Below are 21,819 nucleotides of genomic sequence, written 5' to 3' on the forward strand. Positions count from 1 at the left end.
CATACAGGCCATACCAGCAGCGTCATTCATAACACGTTCCAGTCAAGTTTTATGTGAAATAGCAACATGTTTCCTTCAGGGCAGCTTGTCTAATACCTTCAAGTGTGTTAAAGGAAGGGCGTGAAAAAAAAAAAAATCCGATTTGTGGATTGAATACATGAAAAGGCAGTTCCTTTTAATGTCTTAACTTTATGGCGCAGCGCCACCTGGCTGCGGTCCAGAGTATTGCATTGTTCACGTGACAGTTTTCCGCAATCACATGACTGGCCAAAAGTTGGATCGCCAAAACAAACAACTGGCTCGAGGAGGAGGCACTGGAATGGCAGATTGGACAAAGTTAAGCTGACCGTGGAGTGTGAATATTTTTAAATGAACCCGCGGGACATGCCAGAGATTGCATTAGGATCCTCTGAGGTGAGATGATCTTCTTACAAGTGCTCTGAATGACATGTACAAACAAATGTGTGTCAGCTAAATGAATGGAGCAGCTTTGTTAACTCTTATTTTACAGTGCGGCCTGACCCGTGTTTCATCGAATTTGAATTCTCTAGCGTAATTTCTATAATTCTATGTTTCTAGATAAAATGGCGTTGTTATTGCCATCATCTGTTCTTTTGGTCCTGGTTTTCCTCACAGCTGAATTGACCTTCTCTACAGGTAACACAAAACAGGTTGAAAACGTCTCAATGCAAATACTCTTGCATGTAAAGTTAATCATACACAACTTCTGTTCACCAATACAGACAGAAAAAAACATGTTCCTATGACTTCTTCTCCTTCCAGGAAGCAATACATGTGTTGCCAGAAACTTTGGCCATGACTCAGTGGTGTGTGAGTGTAATTCAACCTACTGTGACAGTGTTGGATCAGTCATCTTGCCCCCACTGGGCCGGTACTCCTCCTACCTGACCAGCATGGCCGGCAACAGACTGGAGGCAGGCCGGGGTCAGGTCCAGGTGAACAGCAGCGGTGCAGGTGAGTGATGATGTGAGCTTCTGCTGGGACGTCTGTGACGCTGGAGCATCTCTCTCATCTCTTTATGTGTCTCTTTCAGAGCTCAGGTTGACTATTGTTCCCTACCAGAAGTACCAAAAGATCAAGGGATTCGGTGGAGCTATGACAGACGCAGCAGCTGTTAACATCCTGTCTCTTTCTGCTGGTGCACAGGACCAGCTGCTGCAGCAGTACTTTTCCCCTGAAGGTACACTCAGTCAAAAGGAACCATTCAAAAAAAGCCCACTGTGCAATAGTAGGGCAGTATCTCAGAAAAGCATAATGTGACCATAAATTCCAGGAATATATGAATATTTGTCTGTGTATTTTACATGTAAATACACAGCAACTAGTGTTTTTTCAAATAGCAACGGTTGTCCCGCTTCATCATATTGAAAAATAAAATAATACTTGTTATGTGAGAGGTGTCTATATGTGTAGGTTAGTTTGTTTCCCCCCAATGAAATAATTTGGACAACAGACATGTGTAAAGAACAACAGCAGTACAAAAATATAGATATATTTTGTGATCAACAGTTTTATTTTTTATTATGTGCACATAGCAAAAAGGAAACAGATAGAATCTCATAAAAATAAGAAAAAGGTCGCCAATTGATGATATTGAATGATCACCCAGCCTCATTCGTTATTGATGCTGTGTCTGTGGAAGGTATTGGCTACAGCGTGGTGCGTGTTCCCATGGCCAGCTGTGACTTCTCCACCCGTCTGTACACGTACGCTGACACACCTGGAGACTATAACCTGGACAATTTCACCCTGGCCCCAGAGGACATCAAGATGAAGGTCTCTATTTTCTCAGACTCTGAGACATACACATGTCCATCACATGTACATAACTCTAATCTCTCCTCCTCCTCCTCTTCTTCCTCTTAGATCCCTCTCCTGCAGCGTGCTCAGGCCTTGTCTCCTCGCCCCCTGTCTCTGCTGGCCAGCGCCTGGAGCGCCCCCGCCTGGATGAAAACTAACGGTGCTCTCATAGGAAAGGGCTCCCTGAAGGGCCAACCTGGGGGCAAGGAGCACAAAACCTGGGCTCAGTACTATATCAGGTGACATTTGGGGTTTTACCTTAATGCAGAGATCTTCAACAAGGGGTCCGGGAACCCTAGGGGGTCTTCAGAGTTACTACAGGGTGGCTGCCAAATTACTGTTTGATGTAAAAATAATTTGTACAATGTTTTGTCTCTAAGGCAGCCATCCACAGATAGTTAATCCTAAGGATCCACTCTGCCACATGTACGCTTAACATTAAAACATGATTTATAAAATCATGCCAACAACTTTTATTTTATTAGCTTTGTATTCTATGCACTAAAAAGGTACAGTGTGTATAAAGGCTTTAGGCCACCCACACGTTATTTTAGGCACAGTTTAATAAGATGTGTAGTAGGGGATCCCTGATCCCTCTCTTTGAGATAAGGGGTCCTTGGCTTAAAAAACGTTGAAGAGCCCTGCCTTAATGCAACGTCGAATACAAGGGGAACTTATTCTGGCTTATTTTCTTTTCTCTCAGGTTCCTTGAGGAATATGCTAAATATAACTTGACCTTCTGGGCTTTGACCACAGGGAATGAGCCCTCTGCAGGACAGATAACAAACTACAGGTCTCTTCTCACATTATTTTACAAAGAATTAACTATCATCGTGGCTCCCAAATTTCACAACAGACTGATAAAGTATGTTACTGCAGTTTCCAGGCTCTTGGCTTCACTCCTGAGGAGCAGAGAGACTGGGTGGCTCTGGACCTAGGCCCTGCCCTGCAAGCTTCTTCACACCCACGCACACATGTCCTCATACTGGATGACAACCGCCTGCTGCTGCCTCACTGGGCTAAAGTGGTGAGTCCAAGGATGGAGATATAGTGGGGATAGTCGTGGTAAACAGTGTTATAACTAAGACTTCTCTGGTGGTGCAGGCACGAAATGAGGAATTTCCACTTAAATCAGTGTATGTGAAGAGAAAATAGAGTGATCAATACTAAAAGATCTTAACATGACAACTTAAGATATGATGTAAGATTTAATACATCCGCATTCAACACAATGAAGACGATAGATCAAGGTGATGGGGGAATGCTAACATAAGTGTAGTTTGCTGCCATTTACTCTGTAGTGAAGCAGGTGCAGGAATGAAGGACTTTTTACATCTTCCAGTCTCACATATTTATCCTCTGGAGGAAATAGTGAAACAATACCAATGTATCAGATTGAAATCAACCGGAAGAAAGGAGTTTGTTTTGAGTAGTACCTGCGACAGGTTTTTGTTTTTTTCATAAAGAAGCTCCCAAAACACTCCAGGGACAGACATGACTGAGTCAAGGACAAGATTAAACAAGGCTCTGGTTCACCAAGTTTAATTAAAGAATTGTTAAGACTTTTTATTACCACATGGAATTCAATTTAATACTGGTTTATGTATGATGGAAAACCAGTAGGGGTGATATGGCCTAGAATTATGTATTATTATATTAAGGTTAATGCAGTATTTATCATCAGTGTATACCAATAATTTCCAATGTTATAATCTATTTTATTTACGCAGCCTAGACCTGGATAAGCCGCATAAAATGTAGGAATGGCATAACCAATTAAAAAATGACAATTTGAGTTAATTTAGGTGTTTGCTCATATTAACACTTGCCCCACGAGTTCCCTGGCTACTGTAACTAGCAGTTGTGACAGTATTTACTACAGATCTGATGGAGCTGAACAGAACAGCTGCCTACGCACACAATCTAGAAAACTATAAAAGTATTATTATAGTAAATTAGTGAATAACTTTTTAATACCATACAAGGCCGTATTTGTTGAAGAAACTTAATGCAATGCTTTTTAGTACTGTTCAGTACCTGCTTTTCTTCCCCCTTCTCCCTCCAGGTCCTAAATGACATTCATGCAGGAAGGTACATTCATGGCGTTGCAGTTCACTGGTACATGGACAGCCTTGTCCCAGCAGAGATAAGCCTGGGAGTCACCCATCATCTCTACCCAGAGTATTACCTGTTTGCCACAGAGGCCTGCTCTGGCTGGAGCCCACTGGACAGAGGGGTGAAGCTGGGCAGTTGGGACAGGGCTGAACAGTACGCACATGATATTATAGAGGTATGTTATTTTGCATGAGGCTTGTTCAAGCAGATTTACTGGGACACGTGAGATTTGACAAGCTCTGAGCTGTCTGTGAAAGTTGAATCACCTCCCTCGATGCTGCAGTGCAGGTTGCACTCTGCTAACACACACACACACACACACACTATTCAGAAATTGCCTGCAGGCCATCGAAACAAGCTAGAACTGGTGTTTTGTTTCTTCTTTCTTCACTCTCTCAAATGAAATTGGACTCCTCCAATTCTATCTATTTTGCATGGGTGCATTCAGACTCTAGACATCTTAGGAATCAGGAGGGATTTGTTTATGTAGATGAGCTGTCCTTGTGACATTAAACAAAACACCAGGCACCGGTCCAGTAGATTCATTTACACAAAACAACCCCTCTTAATACAAAGTTACAAAGCACAGATTAGATACCAAACTGTGGGTATTTTCTCCATGGCAGGACTTAAATCATTATGTGGTGGGGTGGACTGACTGGAATCTGGCATTGGACCAGACTGGTGGGCCAAACTGGGTTAAAAACTTTGTGGACAGTCCTGTTATAGTGGATGCGCAGCGAGATGTCTTCTACAAGCAGCCAAACTTCTACAGCATGGCCCACTTCAGGTAGCAAACTGACTCTCACATGATCTTTGTCCACACTGTTCTTTTTTTTTTTACCTGTTCCATCATTACATGGAAGCAGTCTAATGAAATCCACAAAAATCACCCTTTTCCACAGCAAGTTCCTGTGGGAAGGGTCTCAGAGAGTGGGTGTGACCGCCAGTCGGGAAACAGACCTGGAATACTCTGCCTTCATCAGACCAGATGGCTCAGTAGTGCTCATCATACTCAACAGGTACTATATGTGAAATGTGTTTTTTGCGCAAGTGACAGGACAATTTATTCTACCACATTGTGCGTTTGTGTTTTGTAGGTCATCATCAATGATCCACTTTGAGGTATGGCATCCCGCTGTGGGCTACATCTCCTCCACTTCACCAGCTCATTCATTGCTCACACTTGCGTGGAACACACACTGAGCGTTAATACAAGTTCACATTTGTTTCAACATCAATCATTTTTCTACGCACATTCCAAAATGCCACAAAGTAACCCTGTTTCCCGCTGGAACCATCTCATTACCGAAGTGGCTACTTTGAGTGTTGCCGGTATTGAGCCACTCAGACGCACATTTTCTAATTACTGGTGCAAGATTAATTTATTTTTAAATTACGTGCTTTTATGCACAGCTTTAGTGATTTAAGTGGTCACTTTTATTTTTGGTCACTGTATTTTGTTAACTTCCACAAACAAATAGGAATAACCTTACCTCATTTGATTTTCATTCAAAAGCATTTTATGCACTGATTCCTATCAGGAATTGTACCTGAAAGTAATGAATATATCAGTTCCCAAAATGACCTGTACCGAATGGTAACTGGTTTCATGATTTTCCACTAATGAAGTGCCCTCACACCATCTCATCAAGAAATCAAAATAAATGTACAGGAATTAAAATGCCTTGTGCTGTTGCTATTTAATTTTAAATAAAGTGCATTTTGTTTAAAACTATTCCATGTTTTGAGTATCTTTGGGTTCAGAGAGAATTCATATAATGTAATCGGGTTGTGACCAATGTAAACTCAAATGAATTTTTTTTTGTCAATTTATTAATACATCATAGACATGTTTTCATATATATAATATACAGTTTAATAACCAGGTATTTCACATTTGTCTTCATTCTCAACATTTTTTTGTTCCTTTGCAAACCATGAGTTGACTAAAATTATTTACATGAAAAAAAGTGATAAAAAAGTGAAACAAAAGACGGTCATGAACGGAGGAATAAATCGACAGAGGGATGCCATCTGTTTATAATATATATACCAGGAAGAGTGTTTAAATCTCAATTATTAGTTGGCAAATTTAGTTCCCTTACCTTGGTGTGAGATTTGTTTTCCCCAAAAGGTGTAAGGAATCCCTTGCTTTCATTCGATGTCACAGCTTCCATTTGTGACCATTAAACATCAGCAACTCAACGTGATTCCTAAAAAATACTCTGTTCTTTTTTTGAAGAACACTACAGAGGGTGAATGCAATAACATGAACACCTTTACAATGCAATCTAATAAAACACCACCAGAATAAATAACCATAATTCAATCAAGATCTCCCTGGCAAAATCTAAATAAAAAAAAAACTGTATTATACCCTTCATAAACATAACATTTAATGCAGGGCTATAGGTGTTCATGTTGTAAGGTCCAGCCCCTGTAAATGCCAAGAGTGGAAGTAACCCCTCCAGTATTCACATTTGGGGAACAGAGCTCAGTTGCACGATTTAGCAAATTTTCTGATGAGTAAAGAGGGCCCGGTATATAATATAAAGTTTGTCCGCAATAGTGTATTGCAGCAGTGCATTTCAAGAAAGATCAAAAAGGAGTTTGCTTGAGAGGTGGAAGTAGAGAAGACATGGGCTTGATCATCATCAATCTAGGCTGGTTTGTTATGAGGCAAAAAAAAGAAGAGATCTAGCAGACCTCAACCGACTGTTAAGACGTCTGTCTGGGTGTTTGTATACGTGGCTGAGGAGAAAGGCATTCAAATAGAAAATGAAAAATACAAAAAATACCAGACCGAGATGATTATGACTGCAACAGGGATGGAACGGGGAAAGTGAGAAGCGATTTGTCTTCTCGGTGTGTTGTTGTGGATGTAGGCGAGGAGAATCGAGGGATGAGACAGGTGGGTGTCTCAGAAGGACCATCTCTCCTGTGTGCGGGGGTCCATGGAGAGGGTGGGGGACTCTGATGGGGGCTGGCTGCTGCTGTCTTCTCCGTTCAAACTCTTCCTACACACTGGACATGTGTCATGCTGTGTGGCCACAGAACAGAGAATAGAGAACATTAGCTTTTGGCAGTTTTCTCACAGGTGGACCTCCTCATTTTAGTTATATTTAAACGATGCCCAGGCTGTTCTTTGACTTTGAATGCCAGGATCTTTCTGTCTTGTCGTTTTTTCATCGGCCATTATAAATGCTGATGCCGATAGTTCGGGAAATGCCTAATATCGGCCCATTGATATATTGGTCGGGCTCTAGAAAGGACCAAAACCTACAATGGATTGATCCAACTAACTAACAACTGCCAAAGTCTGATACAGCTTAAGCATGATTTATGGTCTGACGGAGGCTCCATGCAGAGCTTTCACTGTAGCCTATGTAAGTGGCCTGAAGTTTATACCTGTGCGTTGACCTCTTAAAAGCAGAGACGGTATGTGTGTGTGCGTGGCGAGTGGTAGCGCGAGTGAGGGCGAGTAGCTTTGGAGCGAGTACCGACTCTAGAGTTATGGTCAGAAATCTGTAACAGGAAAAGTTAACCCTCTCCTTGATTTCATGTTGTTGATGGAGAAGGAGAACCAAGAAATGAGTAGGGGGAAATGCAACACTACCAAGTAGGCCTGCACGATTATATAAAATCAAGATCTCGATTCAACCTGTTCACTATTTAATTTTTAAATAACTTTAACTTATTATTATTTTTTTAATGACTTCAATTCAAATTTAATTATACAAGCCGACTGCATCACAAACGCTACTACTTCTGTGAGTTTTAATCAGAGACTGTTTAAAATAGGTTTTAAAGAGCTGCAATGCTCTCCCTTCTCTTCATTGAAGCCTCTCTGTTTACAAGCTTGTGGTGATGTGCAATGTGCTGTAGATGCCAAAAAAACCTGGTACTGCCAATTTGTTTTGGTTTGTCATGGTTCATGTGTGCAATAAACATGACACTTTGAGAGAAAGAAATCGTGGCAGAGAATCGTGATATCAATTCTAAACAAAAACAATTGTGATTCATATTGTTCCCGAACCGTGCAGGCCTACTCCCAAGCCACGAGAGGTTCACATCAGGCTACGACGCAGGGTCCAATGTTTGGTCCATGTCTCCATGTACTGTACCTACGTACGTAACCATGGCGTAGATTTAACGCAGAAGTATGAATCACGCTTTATTCTTCTGTGCCATTAACCTTATTATTGCTGTTCAAAAACTGTTAAGAGTTGTGTTCAAATTTCCTTGAGGTCTTACTATCCGCAATATCTCAAATACAGTGTCACATGTCATTGAGGATCTCTTTTGTGAGTTTATTCTACAAAGTTCAACCCTCTCTGTTATGACTCACCATTTCCAGCCATGGTACTATACAGTCTGAATGAAAGAAGTGGTTACAGGGTAGCTGTCTGACCGGCTCTCCCACTGCAAAGTCCTCTTTGCACACCGGACATTCCATACAGCAGTCTACAGGAGAGACGATAGAAATGTTTTATTAATAACCCTGTGGTTTTGAGTGATTTCTGGTGTTACTTATCAGTCACTTGATAATGACTTACATGTGTTGAGGGAACGTGCAACATACAGACAGACCTAACAGATTACCAAAACTATGTTTGTATCATAAAGTTTCTTGGCAAGCAAGCTACCAAGCATGTTTTTTACTAATTACTAAAAACAATTATACACAAAGATAAAGGCCTGACGCCTCAAGGCCTGGAGAAAAAAAAAAGGCACGTGAATCGTCATTTCTCAGAAGAAATCAGCTATGAACAGCCCTGCATAAGCTGGGCTGCACAACTAACCACACAGTTACAGCTGAGTGGTAAAATAGGACAGCACACACACAGAAGAGGAAGTCAAACAGAACAGATCCACAAGAGGACTTGGAAGAACTAAAGGCGAGGTGAAAGACCAGCATGCTGAAGCACGTCCTATTAAAGTAATTTATGGAACACATTGTTGATATGATCAAGGTTAATGGATATTTCGTCCCAGACAGACACAGTTTCAGGGGCTCCTTTTGTATATATTATACAAAAAAAAGTCTTTTCACGATTTATCTAAGAGCTGCACACACTTCTAAACAAATAAGCATGTATTTACATAATGACAGGTGTGCCATTAGCATTTATTTATTTTTACGGAGGAGATTTTTTATGGAGAGGATTATACAAGGACACTTTCCTTGTGTGTACATATATAAGCCAGTAGTTTCTAAGAACGTAGTGATGCCTATGCATTCAAACATAATAACAGATACACAAACAGCTAATCCAACCAAATGTGTGCACTTAGCTAATTGCTATTGCATACAGAAAATCAGACTGACAGCTCCAGCCACATCCATGAGAAATATTGCAATTTGTACTTCAGGGATGTGACAGAGAATTGTGGTGAGATTGAGAGAGACAAACGGGGAAACAAGGAATTACTCACCTGCTTGTTCCTGAGAAATATTGACAGTAGGGAGAGAAGAGATCTTCTCTTTCTCAGCTGGAGGAGGTCCTGTGTTCTCCAACTGACCTAGTAACTACACAAACAAACAAAATTGTAAACTGTAGAGAAATTAAAAGGTGGCATTAGGGCTGCACAATTAATCGAATTTTAATCGTCGATCACGATTTTGACTTCCCACGATCAAATTTGCGTGATCGAGCGATTATTTTTTTTAAAGCGTCATTTCATAGAACGCTCCGGGTTTTTTGCAAAGCAATCTACCGCTACTACCGTCTGCGCATGAGCCAGTCAGAGTAGTTCACTGCACCCCGTACAGCTAAGTTTCTAGATGTAGACAGTCCCAGAGGACAGAGTAACGGGAGGAAAACTCAACAGATAGCAGTCGGTTATACGTCGGCATCAAGGTTTACCAGTTTGCCAGTAAACGCAACATTTGTCCCGTCTGTTGTTTTTCAGACAACAGCAGTGAGCAGTGCTAGTCGGTGCTAGTAGCGTCTGTTAGCTGTTAGCTCCTCTAGGACGCACCGGTGCTAATGTCCTCGCATCCGCTGCAATGCTGTTTATATTGATATGGTTTAATTTTGCGTTACGTGACCCTTTTCGTCTGTAAAGCCGTGCCTGTGTTGGATCTTTCTACGCTCTCTCCTCTACTCTCTCTCCTCTTACTCTACCGCGCCCGGCCACACAGCGCCGGTCCACACTTCTGATATTTGTCTACAGTTTTAATTTTTTATTAACACAGCTGTATATTGTTAAGTATGAGGGGCAAACCTGTATTTGTACCAGTGTTTCCGCGGGTAACTCTGCTTATCGCGGCCGCTACGGCGAAGAACACAGAAGAAGTTACTGAATGCAGCTAACTTCAGTTGGTAGAGTAACAGCGTGAGACGGAGCTGCTGGACCTGGACCTGGGCCAGAGATGTGACCCATGGCCAGAAAATCATAGTTCATAAAATGCAGCGCAGTGACGATACAGACGTTTCATACACACGTCGTGTTTATCCGCCGTTCGACCCGTGCTGGACCCGTTCATAATGATCAGCCGTCTCCCTGTGAGTAGCGTCCATCACACTCCCTCTCGCAGTTATAAATAGTCTATGTGACAATAACATTTGTTTTGGCTAAAATCAACAAATAATCGTGAAAATAATCGCGATCAAAATTTTGATCAAAATAATCGTGATTATCATTTTGGCCATAATCGTGCAGCCCTAGGTGGCATGGACATAAAGTTGGAGTTAAGTTCTATTAAGTGAGGTTTACCTGTGTTATCACGGCGTCTAACCCTCCCTGTCCCCAGGCGTAATCCCCTGGGTTAGAGTGCAGCATCCCCGTCCTGAGAGAGACACAGACACCACAAGCTGATAAGCAATAGCGCTTGCACTTTGACACTAGCACTCACAACACTGTGACGGTACTGTAATGTCATCTTACCATGAAAGGGGAGGTGAGCCAGGGACTCCGGAGTTGGCAAAGAGGCCAGCGAGAAACTGTTGTACAATCCTGAGACACAGAGAGAAAATATACAACTGTTGTCATGTCATCACCAAAAATAAGAACGGAGAGGATTGTAAGAGCATAAATAGCACTGTAATTGTTATAAAGTGGGAGTATGCAAGGCAGAAAAGAAAGCCAAGAGAGACTGGAAGAGTGAAGCTGAACTGGTCAGTTACTCACCCCTCCACAGCAGGCGAGCGGTCTGGTCTACTGCTGCCTCTGGACCGGTATCTCCTCTGGCTGTGCAGGCGAGGGGGACGTCCTGGTCCCCAGTGTTCCCCAGTTCCTAGTAGACCCCCCATAGGTCCCCCTAGGCCTGCTGGGACTGACCCCCCAATCGGTCCCCCTCCAAACCCCCCCAGGTCACTGAGACCCCCTAAGCGCCCGCCAGGGAGCCGAGGTTCTGAGTCAGGTGTGTCACTGTCTGTTGTAAATGGCCGCTCCAGTAACAAGAGGTGCCATAGCTACAGAGATGGTGGGATTGGACAGGGGAAGAAACAGGAAAAAGAGATTTTCAGGCAGAAAGTGGGATTAAGGATAGGACAGCAGGCAGGCACAATGGGAAAAGAGAAGAAGCCAACATGCAATTGCGAAACAAAGGACAGGTGCCAACAGGTGAGAAGAGGGCAGGGAAAGAATAAGACAACATTAATCAAAACACATTAAATGACAGCAACAAATCCTCTTTGCCCCACCCTATTCTCCCCAAAATCCCTTAGGTCAGCTTGTACCTCTGCAAATTGTGTGGCTGCGTCATCTATCCCATTAGCGCCACCCTCTAGGAGACTGAGGGAAACAGCGCACAAGGGGACAAAAGACACATTATTAGCAACATCCACTGAACCCTATACACATGTTCAGGTTTAGTGCTAGCCTGGGACAAAACTGCAAGGTAAGCCTACAAGCTTCTAAAGTGCAGCATGTGGGTACTTGAAAATAAGAATGAAAACACTCCCCATGTACTGTACCTGCTTATGTTCCAGACTAACACTAAAAGGCCTTAACATCTCATGTTGTCTGGAGAAGAGAGGTAAATACGTACCTGGAGTCTTCTGTTACTTCCTCTATGAACCCTGAGTCACATCTTGGACAGGTATACTCCTGGAAAGAATCACAACAAAGACTTGAGTTCCACAGGCGGCACACTGGTTAAAAAAAAATATGGTTATAATTTCTTAGAAAACCAAGATGACATATTCAAATGTATTGTTTTAGTTTGACCAACAGTCCACAAACATATTCAGTTGACAATTATATAAAGCAAAGAGAAGCAGAAAATTCTCACCTCGGAGAAACCAAAACCAAAAATATTTTTTATCATTTCTGCTTTAAAAAAAACAAATCATTTATTTTCAAAATCGTGGATTATTTTTCTGTTGAGCATCTTTTGATGGATTATTTACACAATTGTTTCAGCTCTACTTTAGTAAAATCGTGTCTATGTGATGATAGGATCAAATTGTTTTATGATTGTGTTATCCAAATTAATATTCTTCTTTATTCTAACGCAGAGCCTTTGAAGGGATTTATAAAAACATTGCAAAGATATGGTGACTGGATGGTAAAAAAAAACAAGACTTTGTTAGTTAGTCTGTGCGAGGATAATACCAGTCAGATTTGTACGACGGCCGCTTTATGAATGTAGCCTTGGAGGTAGAACTGGTCTGCCAACCACACCTAACTATAAAGTGTGTGAAGTGTTATAGAAACCACTGCAATAGAATAAAGAAAATAATAGTGTGAATTTGTACAGCTACTTTATGTTGTCCCCTCAGAGTAAAACAGGGTTTCTCAATCACTGGAACAGGATTGAAGTGAGGCCATTTAATATAGAGACTGGACTACAAGAGATTCAACTGATATGTTTGTTTCATAACATTGTTCGATGAAAAAAGTAGGTCAAAAAATATATTACATATATTATTTTCTATTTGGAGCTCACTTGATGCTTGAGAGAACAAGAGTACAAAAAAATATCATGCTCACATTACAAGTAATAGAGGGCGGTTTACAAAACTGTAGGGATCTAAAACTATGGACATGTTCAGAATTGGTTGATAAACCATGCAGTAAACAAAAACAGTTTACGTGAGTTGTGTGTCATTTGCTCAAAGAAAAAGGTTTTCGTATATGTGTTGCATAAATGGATACATGACTGATAGATGGTCCTTGGGATATACTGTAGTAGTGTGTGGGTGTTGCAGTCACTTGGCTCAGTGAAGACATGCCACAGGATTGAGTGTGTCTGAGACAAGCAGGCCAACTTAGAGTCAGTGACATGGCAGGCTGGAATTACCCTCAACCCTATCATAAAAATAAGGATTCAGCTGACAACAGCATAATCTGGTGGACTGATCTACTGACACAATGAGACATAGACAATGTAATATACAATCAGTGGCTAGTTTATTGGGTACTTTTTGTCCACCTCAATGATATCAATCGAGCATAAAAACTACTAGGGCAGCACCTAAGACTTTCATTGTCAGTTAATTCACAAATAATTTAATCCTTGAATTGAAACATTGTTTTATAATGATAAAATAGTCAAAGTGCCCATCACAATTTCCTAAAATAGAAGTTGATATCTTAAGATAGCTTGTGTTATTATTCTTTCTACAGCAAATCTTCACATTTGAGTCCTGGGAACAAGAACAATTTTGCCATATTTGCTAAATAACAATTTACACAACTGATTGGTTATCTTAGATTAATTTCTGTCAATCGACTAATCTATTAATCAACTAAGGTTAATCATTTCAGCTCTTAGTTTAACGCAATAAAAGTGCACATCACTATAAACAAAAACTTCCCAAATTACCAATAATTTGAATTAACACCGCTTTTAAATAGTTTTATCAAAACCATTATAACCTAGAACCTAGATTTAGTAATAGGCTGCTGTATTAGACTGCATTAGTTTTAGCTAGAGGTGTACCTATTAAACTGGCTACTGAGTGTAAATAAGATACCATCACATCTGTCTAAGACGTAGAACATATACGTTTTGTATATCCTGAGGTAAGTAAAAGTCTGGAAAGTTGTGTAATGTCAGCGTCATTTAACTTCAAAATTGAAACTAAAACGAGATGTTTGTTCCTAAAAATTCCCCAAATCGTCCTGTCAAGTGCGTGTTTTATCAGAAACTGCACTGAAAACGAAAATAGCCTAATATCAAACATCAAATATTAACACTGTCTATAAAATTCAATTACAAGGTAATAACATAGACCTTCTCTCGGCTGTTGTGTTGTTTTGTGCAAAACAGAATAACCCCAAGCTGTCAAAGAAAGGCGTCCAGCACAGTGCTTTGACAAACGTGTCCTTAACATGGAAGCCTAACAAAACCTGTGGATATTTGCTTTTGATGCCATATTTTTGACAAAGATATTTGCGAGTGTCACGAGTTTATTTAGAGTTAACAACAACAAACGGCGCTAAGTGCTAACTGGCTAGCTAGTGTTTAGCTGTAGCAACCAAGCGAAACAAACGGTATTTCAGAGAAAGGTTGACTTGTCAACCGCACGTTTTATATAGCAGAGTATGATAGATAAAGATAGAAAAACATCTGACTCACCGGGAGTTTGGGGTTTACTTCTCCCTTACAACAGTGACAGAAAAACCGATGCGGTGGAACAGCCGCAGCCTCCGCCATCTTCCCCAGACCAGCACAAACACTGACGTCGGTCCTCCACAAACTGGAGACAGCTGTCCGCCTCCAGCCCGGCATGCACCGCGGCACCGCTGGGCAAATCCGAAGAGCGGAAGTGTGTTCGTGTGTTGTCAACGAGAAGGCGCATGTGTTTAGGTGACAATCTTTGGGCTGCTTAAAAACAAGGATTGCTACTGTCTACAAACTCGTCTGTCAAAAAGGTTTGTGAAAAATAATGAAGTAGGAGACTTTTCGGTTGGCATGTTGTTGAAGTGCCGCCAGTATGCCAAGTGTGTCGACTGTCTGCGCAGTTCACTTGTATCTATGCGCCTGTTAAAATAAGCTTACTACTTTTAAACCAACGTTAGTCTAGCTATTTCTTGCTGAATTGCTGACATTTGTGTGTGGTGTGTGTGGTGTGTGTGTGTGTGTGTGTGTGTGTGTGTGTGTGTGTGTGTGTGTGTGTGTGTGTGTGTGTGTGTGTGTACGTACAGTGGCAAGACCTAGCCTTTTGCTCATATTGTCCTTATGTATGGTAAGTTTCTTAGCTCAAACAAGCCTCTTAACCATGGTTGAGACTCCAATTATTTAACATGGCATTTCCATAAAGTTGGGGGAGTTTTGAAAGACAAATTATTAAGGGAACGGTCCAAATAAAAGCAGTTAGAGGCAGAGATATTTTGTTATTTTTACTTTTTCCTTACAGTTAGTAAGCTCCAAAAAGTTTTTTTGTAGCAATGCTGAAACTATTAGGCCTAGTCTATTAATCAAAAAGTCAACTGACAGAAAATGAATCTGCAACTGCTATGATAATTGATTCCTTTTAGCTTTTCAGGATAACGTGGCAAAACATGAATTGGTTTAAGCTTCTCAAATGGGAGGATTTGCTGCCTTTCTGTGTTGTTTAAATATAATATGAATATATTTGGGGTTTGGACTGTTAGTCAGACAAAACAAGACATTCAAAGATGTCATCTTGGGAAACGGTCTAATAGATAGGTTTCATTATAGGGTCCTGATATTGTTTGTGCTGTCTCAGTGTCACACTCACAGTCATGGCTTACTGGGACAGAGCCATAGTTGATATTATAAGTAACACCTTTGCTACTGTCACAAAAGCTTTTTGTTCTAAAAGATATCCATCAAAACCATCAAAAAGAAATATCATTCATTCATTTAATGTTTATTTGTACTCAAGTTCATTGAGGGGCAGCTCTTGTTTACAATGACATTGAGACAAATTGCAAAGATAAAGACCAAAACATCACATCATAAGAAAAATAGGAAGATGCTAAAAGTTTCTGGTTTGGAAAAAAAAAACCTGGTAAATAAATTAGGATAATAAGGATGGGAAAGAAAGTACAATTACAGTATGTTAAACAATCACAAGTAGGAGTTTTCAGGTTTAAAACCACATTTCTAAAGCAGTTTCAATGCAATGGATCAGAAAAGCATTGTTTGACAGATTTTTTACAATTTTTTTGTAATATCCAGTAATAAAATGCAAATGTTGGATTTCTGTTATGTTTCATATAGGGAACACATAGCAACCAGTGTTTTGCACATAGCAACAGCAATTGCTCCAACATAACACATTTCAGAGATTGTGTAAAAGGCGCTTATTTCCCTGTAAAACAATTATTCTATCTTGTCTTTTTTTGCTAATCTTCGCCTTTGTTTTAGTGATTGTTGGGTTGATACAGGTGCTCAATATAGGTTGTTGTGAAGTTTGTGGTGAACCTAGATGTAATACCTTTCTTCATTTGTGTGTTTCTGTGTGTTGTTCTGTGCAGATGACTGCCCAGGAGGTGCGTCTGTGTGGTCTCCTGCTGCGGGAGCACTTTGGAGAAGTGGTGGAGAAAGTGGGAACACACCTGCTCAAAGGTGGAGCACAGAACTTAAGAACCATAATTCATGAGACTGGCATCTCACTGGACCTGGTACCACTTTACACTTACTACACACTACACTTTCTAGGCTGTTACTGTCTCTACTTTATGGAAATATTATTACACATTATGTATTTAGTGTTATATACAAACTGCTTCTCTGCATTTCCAAATAGTTTAGCAGTCCAGCCTTACTGTGTGCTGCAGGGATGACATATTTCTGAAGGCCACCCCAAAAGTCCTGGTTCCCCTCGACAAAGAGGAAATAGGATTCTTTTCATTTGATTTTGGGTTATTGCGGAAAATAAGATCTGTGGTAAACTAAATTATTGTGTGATACTTACACTTTTTCTACACAAATGAGCACTACTTTTTTTAAGCATAAATGCATTTGCCGGAAGTAAATGTTTGGCTTTAAATTAACTACACTACGACCGTCTGACTACAACGTAACTAGCTGCTAGAATCCAACTGATTTTTGTGTGTTTGGTGGGATGATGCCACCTTTTCTAAGACATGTTAAAGATTTAAAATATAAGAGTGAGGTATTTACTAATTTGTTGTAAAACAAAACGTGAAAATCTCCCATTTAAAAAAACCTTTAGACTTTGAAACAAGGAAATCAATAGTGCACAAAAGCGATTTCATTTCTGGGTTTTTGGACTTATTCCTGCAGCACTCTTTGTATTTGTAGTGTGTTTATATATGCTGATTATTCCACACTTGCAGTAGTACTGGAGTAGTTTTTGCATTATTTGTTTAAATGCAAAACAACCCAGTATTCATTTACATGACAGGTAGACGTGTCCTCCAGAAACCTGATTACATAAGTTAAACAATGCCATGGAGAATAAAAAACACAACAATCAGCTTTTACATGTTTGTTTTTAAATACACAAATGTAAAGATTTAAAATGGCTGGTAACTGGGCTTATAGGAGCAATAAGAGCAGTACAATACATGCTAATACATTAAATACAATATAAAAATACATATTATTTTGTAAACTTGTCTGTTTGAATGTTAACAGAGTCATGAAGGTTAAACACCTTTTTCCTTTGTTTTTCTGTCGCATTGTAGGTAAAGAAGTCCCTGTGTGTGCTTGTGCAGCATGGGGCCTGTGTGTTCCGCTCAGGTCGTAAAGGAGCTGGGAGCCCCGCAGAGTATCAGACATGTTGTGATCGGATTCTGAGAATTTTGCGCTACCCGCGCTACATCTACACCGCCAAAACCCTGTATGGTGACACCGGAGAGCTAATCATAGAGGAGTTACTACAGAGAGGTCACATGACCATGAGTGGCACGATTAAGACAGTCGCCGACCGCCTCACACAGAACATGGAAGGTCAGTATCTCAGCATCTGAATCAATCCAAGACTGTAGAAAAGCTTCTCCCTCAGCTTTATGAAGGCATGTTTCGAAGCCTGGATTTGGGTTCACCACTCTAAATTTTCTCAAATGGGAGGAGTGCCTTAGAGGAAACCAGGCAGGATGTCAATTAAGTAAACATTCACCAAAATATAAACCTCTTTTAAAATCTTAGTATCTATCTAAAGATTAAATCAGACATTGTGGGTTTACATGGGATTTGTGAAGAATCTACAAAGAAATCTCACATTTTTACAAAGCTGTTTTCTCTTTTTTTCTGTTGTTATAGAGGGTCGTAGCATGGATTACAGTGAAGTGTCATCTGCCTTCTTCAGACTGGTGGAGACCCATTTTCTTCAGCGCTGCCCTCCTCTAGCAGGAGCGGAACCAAAAGACAGTTCCACTCCAGCTGCCCCTGGTACCCCTGCTGCCCCCGTTAGCACTGCTCCACCAACACCAGAGAGCTTCCCCGACTGTTACAAGGTGCCTCATGTGACACTCGTAGGGCGAGGCAAACGGCAACTCGCCAGTGAAGATGGAGAGGACCAAAGGAATGCAAAGAAGGCTAAAATGGATTCCCAGGTGGGTGTTTGGAACATGTTAGTTACACTTTGAACACATTTGCTGCACTTCTAAAATTCTAATTACCTCTTCATTGCCCTGCCCCTTAGATATAACTTATTGCCAATCTTTTGTGTGACTTTCCATCTCTCTGTCTCTGTCTCTCTCTCCCATGCTCAGACACATGGTGATGAAGGAATTTGCTGGCAGGTGAATTTTGAGAGGTTCCATCTTCACTTCAGAGACCAGGCCATCATCAGTGCTGTAGCCAACAAACTGGACCAGGTCAAGTTAATATTATTTCAGGAACACTTATTTTGGGATATATGCTTATTTGCTTTCTTTCAGAAAGTTAAACAAGAAGATTGATTCCACTTTCATGTTGTCTGAAGCCACAGCCAATTAGCCTAGCTTAGCATAAAGGCTTGGAAATTTGGGAAACAGTTAGCCTGGGTCTGTGCAAAGATAACAAAAAACACCTACTAGCACATTTACATTGCACTGTTAACTGTTGTCCCCGGCAACCTCACGGTGATTACAAGACTCCAAGAAGTCACTATGCCCAGTTAAAAAATACACAAATTATAAACTTTAAACTTCAGTTTTTGTACAGTTCATTCAAACAAGATGTTAACCTTGTTAAAGTCAGCTTCAGAGGTGTTGGTCGGTGGTGGTAGTTACTGTACCTTTTAAGACATGTCAATGCTATAACATTTTCCTATCTTGCCTGTTTTCAATAGTAGGAAACAATACTATTATGGATGTTTATAATTATAACAATTGTTTTTCTAAATCATTTCATTTTAATAAGCAGACTAGCAGTGAGATAGTGAGGACTATGTTGAGGATGAGTGAGGTGACGACCTCACCCACAGCCACCTGCACAAAGCCCCTCTCAGCCAATGAGATCTTCAGGTCCCTCCCGACCAGCTACAACATCCCCAGACCCATCTTAGACCAGTACCTCACGCTACTCATTGATGACCCGGTATGAACTCTGCAAGGCACCTATCATATTTTCCAATCTTAATTTATTTTATCTGTCGGATGTTTTAGATCTACTTGTCCTTTTAATTTTCTAGATGGAGTTTGTGGGGAAGGCTGGTGAAAGTGGAGGAGGGATGTACGTTGTCAGTATCCTTTTTTCTTTAAATTTAGAGGGCCCTAAGCATATTGTCAAGAACCAACACACATTAGTTTATTAAATGCAAGGCACGGATGCTTTTTCATAACTCAGCGCTCAGATATGCACAGAGCGCTGGCCAATCTGGCTCGGGCCACACTTGAGTCTGTAGTACAGGAGAGGTAAGTGTATTTTTAATTGTTTATACATGTTATTGTGCTATCATCAGCAAATCATTAATAAATTACTTTTAATCTGTCATCAGATTTGGCTCCCGATCAGCGCGCATCTTCCGTCTGTTGCTAAGGAAACGTCACCTGGAGCAGAAGCAGGTGGAGGATTTTGCAATGATTCCAGCCAAAGAAGCAAAAGACATGCTCTACACACTGCTTTCACAGAACCTGGTCCAGCTACAGGTACATGTTTGGCATGTGAAGACGATTTCACAAATCCCCTCTTTGCTTGTATGTGTTTTTAGCATTATCAATTGTTGAACACATAAACTCCAACATGGAAGCTTCCAAAAAGAATCCTTCATCTTAACTGTTGCCACAAATGATTTGTACCTTTGACAAAAAATAAGAGGACATACTGAAAACTGTGATCAATTTAAATATGCAAAACAATTCCCTTTTTAAGCCTATTTGTTTTAGTGTATTAACATCAGTGACTGCCTGGAACGTAGGAGTAAAAAAATAAAATAAACCTGATCCAAAAACCTACTTTGAAAATTATTTGGCACACATTTTGAAGATGCACTAAGTGAATAACATATTTTTCAAACTAGACTTGTAAAGCACTATAGCCTAATCTTTTATTCTGTGTGTCTTTCTGGACAATGACGCAGGAATAATTTAACAAAAGTGACCATTTGGCAGTTTCACTGACTTACTGACAATTTGAATGGGCACCCTTTTAGATGATTTAAGTCATCAAATTGGCGGGAGCAGCCCTAGTTCTTATTCTTGAATCTGCCTACTCATTCTCTCTGAACAGCCGTGATATTTTTTTTAAATATTATTCAGGAAATCCCAAAGACTCCCGACTACGCTCCCTCTCGTACTTTCTATCTTTACACGGTCAACCAACTCCCAACTGCAAGAATGCTGCTTCAGAACTGCTACAAGGTAAAACAATGACACAGCAACCTTCAGAGCTGTAGATTGAGAGGACTACTAATAGTATTCTTTCTTGCATGATATTGGTTTTGCCTTTGATAATGTTTTGTCTCTGCACATTTTTCTCTGCAGACTGTAGCCAACCTTGTAGAGCGGCGCCTTTTTGAGTCCAAAGAGAGCAAGTGAGTTCATCTTCTGCATCTTACTACCCTTGCAAGCCAGATAATTTCATATGATCAACTTTAAGAGTTGTCTGGCTCACACACTGTATCACAGATCAAAGTTTGATTGGTTTTCCGCTTAACTGACAGGCGTCTGCTGGAGAAATCCCAGCGAATTGAGGCCATTCTGGCATCTCTGCAGGCCAGTGGCGCTGAGCCTGAGCAGCTGACAGAGGTTGAGGAGATGATAACTGCTCCTGAAAAGCAACAGCTGGAGGCCTTACGGCTCCATATTAACAAGTAAGAAGTGTGCAAGACAAAACTGCAATTCCCTTTTCTACAGGTGACATTATTGAATCCCCTCTTTGGTTTGTTGGTGTTGCTATTCACACTATTGTTCTTTTCCCCTCCAGGTTAGATTCAGCAGAGAACCAGGTAGATGAAACTATCTTTCTTTTAGAGTCCTACATCAACTCCACCACATCCACAAGTTAAGAGCATAAGTACAAGCATTACAACTCCATTTCCATTACTTTGTGTATGAATGCATCAAATCAATAAATTGAGCAGAAGAATACTTATTTTTTGTTAAACTAAATTAACTTTTTTTTAATTTAATCGAAAAACAAACACAAACCTGTATGACAAACATAGGACAGAGTGATTGTTTGAAATGTAAAACCTTGAAGATGTCTGAATATTAAATAGAAGAATTGTGGTTTAATACACTTTGTTTTGTCCTTAACATTAGAAAAAGATTATTTACATAAGTGCTCCCGACCCTGGAAATAGTGGGTAGTGCATTTCTGTTGGACCCTTGCGATGCTCTCTTTGGTCCTGGAGGCCCCTGTTGCGTCTTTGTATCGAGTCCAAACTGTCTCTGTGCCTAGTAAGACGGGACTCAGCCCGTGTGGTAGTCGTCATGGCAAATGACTGTTGTCATGGCAGCAAAACTTGGGCTCAGTCCTCATGGTTCTCATCCTCTCCTCTTTGTTTGCGTGTGAAGAATCCCAGCTGATGAGAAGTGAGATAAAGATTAATATTCTGTACACAA

The 21,819-nt window shown here is 40.6% G+C and overlaps 4 protein-coding genes across 5 annotated transcripts in view; 2 read left to right on the plus strand and 2 right to left on the minus strand.

The window, feature by feature from the left end:
* The first annotated feature begins 235 nt into the window (after positions 1-235).
* Positions 236-5,177, plus strand: gba1 (glucosylceramidase beta 1). Its single transcript, XM_032518926.1, has 12 exons — positions 236-414; positions 580-657; positions 784-975; positions 1,055-1,201; positions 1,664-1,797; positions 1,888-2,060; positions 2,525-2,614; positions 2,701-2,848; positions 3,887-4,111; positions 4,563-4,726; positions 4,842-4,958; positions 5,037-5,177. The coding sequence occupies exons 2-12, from the start codon at positions 585-587 to the stop codon at positions 5,140-5,142; spliced, it is 1,569 nt and encodes a 522-aa protein (XP_032374817.1). The 5' UTR covers positions 236-414; positions 580-584; the 3' UTR covers positions 5,143-5,177.
* Positions 5,178-5,801: 624 nt separating this feature from the next.
* Positions 5,802-14,636, minus strand: rnf115a (ring finger protein 115a). The gene is made up of 9 exons (XM_032518928.1): positions 14,471-14,636; positions 11,936-11,994; positions 11,625-11,679; positions 11,074-11,357; positions 10,831-10,899; positions 10,660-10,732; positions 9,376-9,469; positions 8,288-8,403; positions 5,802-6,979 (listed from the first exon to the last, which is right to left on the minus strand). The coding sequence occupies exons 1-9, from the start codon at positions 14,621-14,623 to the stop codon at positions 6,860-6,862; spliced, it is 1,023 nt and encodes a 340-aa protein (XP_032374819.1). The 5' UTR covers positions 14,624-14,636; the 3' UTR covers positions 5,802-6,859.
* On the plus strand, positions 14,576-21,491 carry polr3c (polymerase (RNA) III (DNA directed) polypeptide C). Of its 2 annotated transcripts, XM_032518924.1 has the most exons (13): positions 14,576-14,766; positions 16,339-16,485; positions 17,515-17,779; positions 18,092-18,384; positions 18,544-18,648; positions 19,178-19,351; positions 19,446-19,497; positions 19,608-19,668; positions 19,752-19,902; positions 20,512-20,613; positions 20,737-20,786; positions 20,916-21,065; positions 21,179-21,260. In XM_032518924.1, the coding sequence occupies exons 2-13, from the start codon at positions 16,339-16,341 to the stop codon at positions 21,258-21,260; spliced, it is 1,632 nt and encodes a 543-aa protein (XP_032374815.1). In that variant the 5' UTR covers positions 14,576-14,766. The 2 variants fall into 2 exon arrangements, with proteins under 2 accessions (XP_032374815.1, XP_032374814.1); XM_032518923.1 differs by lacking the exon at positions 14,576-14,766 and having other exon boundaries at positions 21,179-21,491.
* Positions 21,360-21,819, minus strand: part of itga10 (integrin, alpha 10) — a 28,729-nt gene continuing 28,269 nt past the window's right edge. The window contains exon 30 of the mRNA XM_032517968.1: positions 21,360-21,779. Coding sequence (XP_032373859.1) covers positions 21,726-21,779 — 54 coding nt within the window. The 3' untranslated portion in view covers positions 21,360-21,725. The remainder of the gene's footprint in view (positions 21,780-21,819) is intronic.

Source organism: Etheostoma spectabile, chromosome 6 (assembly GCF_008692095.1).
Source record: "Etheostoma spectabile isolate EspeVRDwgs_2016 chromosome 6, UIUC_Espe_1.0, whole genome shotgun sequence".
Lineage (NCBI taxonomy): Eukaryota > Metazoa > Chordata > Actinopteri > Perciformes > Percidae > Etheostoma > Etheostoma spectabile.